This window comes from Furipterus horrens, unplaced genomic scaffold (genome assembly GCF_987537825.1).
Source record: "Furipterus horrens unplaced genomic scaffold, mFurHor1.1.pri manual_scaffold_1, whole genome shotgun sequence".
NCBI lineage: Eukaryota > Metazoa > Chordata > Mammalia > Chiroptera > Furipteridae > Furipterus > Furipterus horrens.
In genome coordinates, this window is record NW_028327171.1 from 62,084,016 (window position 1) to 62,091,752 (window position 7,737).

At 34.3% G+C, this 7,737-nt stretch overlaps 1 protein-coding gene across 3 annotated transcripts in view; it reads left to right on the forward strand.

The window, feature by feature from the left end:
- TSC22D2 (TSC22 domain family member 2) overlaps positions 1-5,080 on the forward strand; it is a 49,000-nt gene extending 43,920 nt beyond the window's left edge. For 2 of the 3 annotated variants that reach the window (XM_090275792.1, XM_090275793.1), the window contains 2 exons: positions 1,694-1,745; positions 3,292-5,080. In XM_090275792.1, the coding sequence (XP_090131918.1) occupies positions 1,694-1,745; positions 3,292-3,552 (313 nt within the window). In that variant the 3' untranslated portion in view covers positions 3,553-5,080. The remainder of the gene's footprint in view (positions 1-1,693; positions 1,746-3,291) is intronic. The other variant, XR_016510786.1, reaches the window with a different exon arrangement.
- Positions 5,081-7,737: the final 2,657 nt, after the last annotated feature.

A 7,737-nucleotide genomic window follows, 5' to 3' on the forward strand; every position in this document is an offset into this window, starting at 1 on the left:
CTTAACTGCTTTTATTTTAATTATGTATTTTTTGAAAAGCAGTGAAGCCTTTTTTTAAGGGTTTGGGTTTTTTTGTTTGCTTGTTAATATATAAAACTGGTGTTAAAATTAGCATTTAAGGCATTCTGTTTAAAACATATGTGTTGAAAAAATTGAAAGTATTTACGTCATGAAATGACTAAAACTAATTCACTTACGTATTCCTTGACATAGAAATAAAAAATATAGAAAGTATAATCTAAGATTCTCAGGCAAACTTGAATCTAAATGCCTGTCATTATCTTTGTTATCAAATTGTGGCCAGTGGTAGATCCTTTCCAGTTACTTAGGTATACAGAAGTCCCTTAGACATAGCAGCAGCAGAAAGTGAAGGAGGATGCTATAATTGATGTTAATGCTTTGATAAACAAGCTTAGTGTTTCCCTTGTATTGATTCAGAATTTTGAGGATTTAGAAGTAGCAAATCCTATGTGGCACTGAGCTCAGTGCCTTCATTTTATGGAAAGAAACTGAGGTCCAGGGAAGATAAATGGTAGATTTGCTAATGGTACATAGGTAGTGAGTAGCAGAGCCAGGATTATAACCAGATACTTGGATTATAAAATAAAAGGCACTACTACATCATACATATTTCTGAGACCCAGTGTGATAAAACATTGAGGGTCTACATCATCTGAACTAAAATAATCTTCAGATATTTTAGCACTGAGATTTTCTTGGGTGGGGGGGTATACTTTATGGAGAATATCTAATGAAGTTTTATATAAGAGTTGATTAAAGACCTCTTTTGTATTGATACACAGGACTAAAGTATTCAATTTGTCTTTATAAGAAAACTTAATAGTTCTTCAAAATTTATAAAAACACCAATGAAAGGATATAGATCCTCACTACACTTATTATGTAAGTTAATACATGGGAGAATATAAACTGCCAAAGACTACAGTTATTCAGCCTTCTGTGTCACTATCATACAAACACTAAGCTGATATTTGCACTTGGATGTACTTACCAGCTAGACTCCTTCCAGTTATTTCCAAGAAAAACTGGTCCAAACCACATACCTTACCTAGTAGGTGATTTTGCCAGCTAATAACCTACAATCAAAGCTTGTAGTTTTAGCCAGAATGTTGACTTCCTTGTTAACCAACCCTGCAAGTACTGTTTGCCCTAAAGCCTTCTGAATCATTTTTATAAGCCAGTTCCAAAAATTGTTAAAACAGATATTAAAATATCAAATCTATAGAAGAAAAATCATCATCTGAAGTTTAATGCAATAAGGAACTACGGGGATTTCCACCTGAAAGGCAGTTTAGGATATATAGTTGGTAACTGAAGTTTTAAGAGGATGGAAAGGGTACTGTTCATTCAAATTTTATATTTTTAAGTTCACTGAATTGAGAAGCCCTCAGTAAAATTGGGAGTTACTTTTAAAGTAGCATATTTTGCAATAGGCAAATTAGAAAAGTTGTAACTACAAAGGAGTTTTAGAAGTGTCGTCTATTTACCGAGATCCTCATTTTCGAAATGAGAGCTTGCTGAGTGCTGAAATTGTGAGAATAACTTAATAAGCTTTAAATTACCTTTTTTTGTTTGTTTCAAGTAAAACACAGATGTTCTTAATTATTTTAAGAGTTGGAAGGAAGATTACATTTTTTAGAATAATTTAATGAAATATTCTAATTTTTTCCAGTGCATCTGGGGGAGGTGTTGTAGCCATTGACAACAAAATAGAACAAGCAATGGTAAGTAAAACTTTATAGTCCTCGTTTTGTAGACTGTTGGTTGTGGAAGGCACTTGGTTTTTATCATTTGTAAAAAAAAAAACCAACACCTAGTTTTATTAAACCAAGATGAGCAAAGTGTATTTTTTTATAATGAGATTTAATTGAATGTTAGAACATTGAGAATCGTTAGTCTAAAAATAGCAATGGAGTAAATATTTTCCCCATTTGAACATCTCACGTTTTTCATGCATAGCCATTGATTGGTAAGAGCCATTTTGGAGGGTATACATAATCAAAATGCATTATGTTTCTCCAAGTATTTCAGCATCAAAAATAGCTTAGAGACAAAAGAGCATTAAAATGAAAATTTTGGCTAGAAAATTTTGACATCCTTTGGTCATTTGCAGATACTGTTTTACTCAGCTTTAATAAATACTCTTGTTTCTCTTGATTCTGGTTCTGATTTCTATTACTATCAAAAATTCTTGTTCCCTAAAAGATATTCTGTTCATATTATGTAAAATAGTTTGACTCAAGTTTATTAAAACTATAGCAAAGCTATAAATAAGGACCATTAGTCTCAAACCATTTTTTAAAAAAACAAAGTTTTAAGATTGGAAATTGCAGGATCACCTTCTCTCTTATAGTCGTCGTCGTCGGCAGCCGTCCGTCTCGAGAGACGATGGTGTAGCTTCTTAAGAGTCTATCTGCACCGCCGAGAATGGCTGTGCAGTCCGACTCGGGAGTGACACGGTATCTGTCTCCTCCCGTGTTGAATCGACATCTTGCAATGACGCTGGAGTGTCCTCTCCAGTGAAGCTGAAGCTACAGAGCCTGGGCAGGGTGATATGGAGGGTCTGCTGTTGCCCATGCAGCAGACCCCCCCCTCTCTTCGCAGCTGAAGGGTCCAAGGGAAAGATGGAGTCAATACAGCTTGGCTTCAGGTGCGCCGCAGGAGTTGCCGGTGTTGACTACAACGTCAAACCGCCTTAGGGACTCCGGCTCCGGATTTTCTGTTGGGGTTTACTCCCTTAGCCTTTCCCCTGAAGAGGTATGCCGCAAGGCAGCGGAGGCTTTTTGGAGACAGAGTTTTCCTTCTCTGATGTGCCCTGACTGGAAGATCGAACCAGCGACACTTAGCTCGCAGGCCGACGCTCAATCCACTGAGCCAAACCAGCCAGGGGCCTCTCTTATAGTAATACTATATAATTAGTATAATCAGATAGTTTAATATCCTTTATTCTCTTAGTCCAACATCTAAGTATATGATTTTTCAAACCATTTTTGAATTCTAAGCTTACAATCGACAATTTAAGGAGCTAGTATTTTTAGAAATTGCTTCAAACTTTGGAAAGAAAATCCTGGACTTGCTGCTCTAGTTGGAAACTGGACTTTTTCCGCCCCATCTCCCTTAGGGTCATTCAAGATACAGTAGAAATATTAAAAGCAAGAGCAGGAAAAGTAATATAAAAACACCTTATGTTTATAAGGCACCAGATAGGCTAGACCCAAGTAGCAACACCTTTTCCTTTCTCTTTCACATTCCTAATTTTGTTTTTCACAGGATTTGGTGAAAAGCCATTTGATGTATGCAGTAAGAGAAGAAGTGGAAGTTCTAAAGGAACAAATAAAAGAATTAGTTGAAAGAAACTCTTTACTTGAACGAGAAAATGCACTGTTAAAATCTCTTTCAAACAATGATCAATTATCCCAACTCCCAGCCCAACAGCCCAATCCTGGTAGCACTTCTCAACAGCAAGCAGCGATAGCACAGCCTCCGCAGCCAGCGCAACCTCCACAGCAGCCGAATGTCTCCTCAGCATAAAGCTTTCTTGCCTCATTAAGAAAAAAACTGAAAGCAATCTATCCTGTGTGCCACTGGTGTTCTTTCCACTTTATACGAAAGCAAGTAGCCATGCTTCGGTTGTGTGTTTGGCCTTTTCAGTATTAGACAATCATTCTACAAGAGCTTTTCCTCTCTTTGAGATGTCATGCAGCACTGTTGATGTCCAGTTTTATGTCATCAGTACACAAGGAGAATAATAGATAGGGTTTATTAAAGCAAGCAAAGTCTGCCTTTTATCTGGTGGGCATGAGTGGGGTCTTTTAAGAGCTTTGGTGGCTCTTCCATGTTTCTATTACATGGATTTACTCTGAGCCTTCCTATCATATTATAAATAACAGTTCATCTAAAGAGCCACTTTTCTTTCAATATCAGTAACATTTGCCTACATAAGTTTTCATTTATTTGTGTTTTATTTATTACAGGGCTGCTATTTTTCATAATGTACATGAACAATGTCACAGAACTTTTTTAATTTTTTTGAGTAATTATAAGTATCAGTAAAGGTATTGAAAGACAGGATTGCATTTAATAGATAAAACGTTTAGGCAATAATTGAACAAAAGAATCCTGGCATATTTCTAACACTAATGGCAATTTACTTTCGGTATTTATTTTTAGTAGTAAAGACCCAGCTTGAATGTAAATTTTGTATAGTGTAAGTATGAAGAACATAGTGCAACTGTACAGGTAGTCACCAGTTATTGTGATATAATAAATAATTGGGCTATTTTGATGAAGAAAACTTTGTTCATTTGTTTCTACTTTCTAATAGAAAAATTGCCACGATTCCTCTGCTTTTCAACATTTCGTATGACCTTTTTTTTTTTTTTTTTTTTTTTTGAGAGGGTGGGAATAAAAAGCTGTGAAATTGTTCAACCTACTTTGTAACCAAAGAAGCAAAGCTGTGTAATGGAGTTTTCTGGTTTGTTTTTTGTTTTTTTTTTTAATATATATATAATGCACATTCTTTATGTTTTTGGTTTTTTTTTGTTTTTTGTTTTTTTTTTAGTGTTTTCTTGGTCACAATTTTCTTTACTGTCTAGCATGATCTGCATGACCTATACTCTTTGAACCACTTTTGTACCTCATGTTTTTATCCAGCACTCTTATTGTAATATGTACTAGTCTGTGAACAATGTCAAATAAAAAAGAACGAACAGGTAGTATGGTGGAGCTGAGCTAGTGTACTATACACTAGTTGTAAAATACAAAAAAAAAAAAAAAAAAATGAAGTGAGCCATCTTTTGTTCATTTAAAATGGTGTTTTGAATTTCGTATGCAGAAAACGTTTTGTTACATTGCAGATTTTAATGTATTTAATAAATGCAACATGCAGATAAAGTACAGTGTATACTGAGTATTTAAATTAAAATGTACATTTCATAAATACAGTTTCAGAAGAAAGCATCATTTTGTGTATACTAACACATTAAGTGTATGTCAGAAATTGATGTATAAATATATATTTTAACACATTTTCTGAAATTAAACTGCAGTTTTGTTGAAATATTTGGCTCTATATGTGTTCAAAATTTAATTTGATTAGATTTGTATTTTCACAGTTCAAAATATTCCTTAAATGAAAATCCATGTTATTAATGACTTAATGATAGTTCTTAAATTTTCAAAGTAAAATAATTTAAAGAATGCAAGAATGGTGAGCAATATTTGTACTTAATATTCATATTATGTGAATGACATTTAAGTAGGAAATCCTTGTCTACCAAAAACATTTACTTGAATTCAGGAAGGTGCCTATGGCCAGCTAGCTAATCAGGAGTTAATGAGAACCAATAGTTAGCTCTTCACATTAAAAGAGGATAAATACATGTTCTTTTTTATCTATTTAAAATAAAAACTTAATCAGATTAGCCACAAACTAATGCATAAAATTGAGTATATGTGGGATTATCAAATATTTTATATTTTAGTTGTGCTACAGGATATATTGTACAACAACATAAACAAATTTTTTAATGTTAATGGATAACATTAGAAATAACTATAGAGAAACCAAGTACATAAGCTTGAAAAAGCAACCCTAAAAGTGTGAGTGAAGTAAGATTGTAAATAGAGCCACCATAGATGAGATAGAAAGTAAAACTTCCATGTTGGAATGCTAACCAAAAGGCTCGCTAGTTGTGCCTCTCAAGTGCCAGCAACATGATATCTAATATAGGTGGAGAAAAACTAGTATTAGAAAAGCTGGGAATTTGTGAAAATACAACTTTTGGTTCTGGGAATAGAAAAAACACTATAAACAAAGTAATAGACAAAGGAAATGATTAATGTTTAATTAAAAGCAATTATTTCTTTTACATTTTAAAAAACAATAGAAAAGAAAACATGGATAGTTCACAGAAGAAACGGCAGTTTCTAAAGGTTCAACCTTTAGTAACCTAAGAGATCAAAATTAATATTTAGCAAATTCTTGTCTTTTAAATAGCAGGACCTACTGAAGAAAGACAAGTTTTTCTGTGTACTTGTAGAAAGCAATTTGGCAATATGTATCAAGAGCCTTAAATATTAATACACTTTTCAGTTTAATGACGTGAGAAGATAACTCATGGTGCAATGTTTAAAAAATGCAAAATTATAGTAGTACCTTGTCCTCTGCTTTTATATTTCCCTTCTTCCCTTTGAGCTCAAACTTCCCCCATATACACACCCCAAATTAACTGAAAGGATGCTTTTACATCCAAACCTGCTCTCATATGGCAAGTCCTGACTCCAGAGTCAGGGCCAAACTTAAAGGTGCAAAAGCTATTGTACTTTTGAGCATCAGATATACTGTATTTGGAAACATAAGACGTTCTCCCAATTGATTAGTTTCTTTAATTTCAGTTTTAACTCAGAAATAGAGGGTTGTCTGCTCCAAATAGCTGGCATATTAATTTATCGAGATGCCAATTTGGGGGCATAGTCTTATAGGAATGCCATCTATAATTTTCTCAATGTAATGCTCATAGACCAGAGTGCCACATAAGTTTTTTGTTAGTTTAATTTAGCCAACTAGAAAATCATAGGCAGAAAATTTTGTTTCTGATATGGCAATGTATCTGTAATACAAACCTAACTTGCCCCAAAGAAAATTCAGGTAGTTACAATGTGACTTTACAGCTTGCTACACACACACACACTTTGGGTATTAAGTATGCAATTACTTAACTCATATGTCCAAAATAGCTGGATATTTCCAATGTTTTTTCCAAAGTTCTAAGATAAGTAGAAATATTAAGAATGCTTCTAACATCAAGCATCCAGTCATGGGTAATCACAACTGCCATTATTCACGAATTGTTGCAAGTCAGAGATTGTGGTACCTCTACAAGTTCCAAACTCTAGTCACTCCTGGGCCTTTAGGGGGCAGGGGTCCTTAAGATTAGAATAAGCAAAATACCCGTTCTTCATGGAAATATATGTTTATAGAACCAGAAATCGCTAATTTTCTGGAAACAAATTTAAAAGACGTCTTTTTTATTTTTTTTAAGACAGCTCTATAGTTCAGTGTCAGAAACTTGGTGACATGACTCCATTCTCTTAAAAAATCCTGCTAAAAGGACAAAACCTGGCCCCAAATTACAGTTTAATCAAGGATATAGGCAAATCATTAGATACCGTGCAATAATAATGAAGATACACAGTCGAGGATGCTTTGTCAAGGAAGGTTTCCTCAAGAGACGACACCTGAATGACGGTTGCAGGTCACAAGAGTAACAAAACTGCTAAAAGCTTTAAAGGAGAACACAAAGCTACTGGGTTAGCTACAGATTTGTTTTACTGGAGATAGGCCATGATTGCCTCACCCACCTTAGTAGTTTGGCTTCTATTCAGAAACTAAAAATGATTTATTGAATGATTTCAAGCAGTGGGGTTGTGATCAATTTTGCATTTTAGAAAAATTAATCACTACAGTGACAGATGAGAGGTAGATTGGAAGCTAAGGACTAATTGATGAGGGACAATAATCCAGAAAGAAAATTATGTGTAAGTGAAATTACTTAGGCAATCTGTGATGCTCATGAAGGAAGTCTGTCCTGGGTCTCTACCGTTTTGTCTTCCACAATGAACATTTCATTCCTAACATCAGGTTCCTGTTCTTCCTTGCTCCAAGGAAAGATCAGAGAGCCTCAAGTCTTACAAAGCTTGAGTCAGACTTTTCCT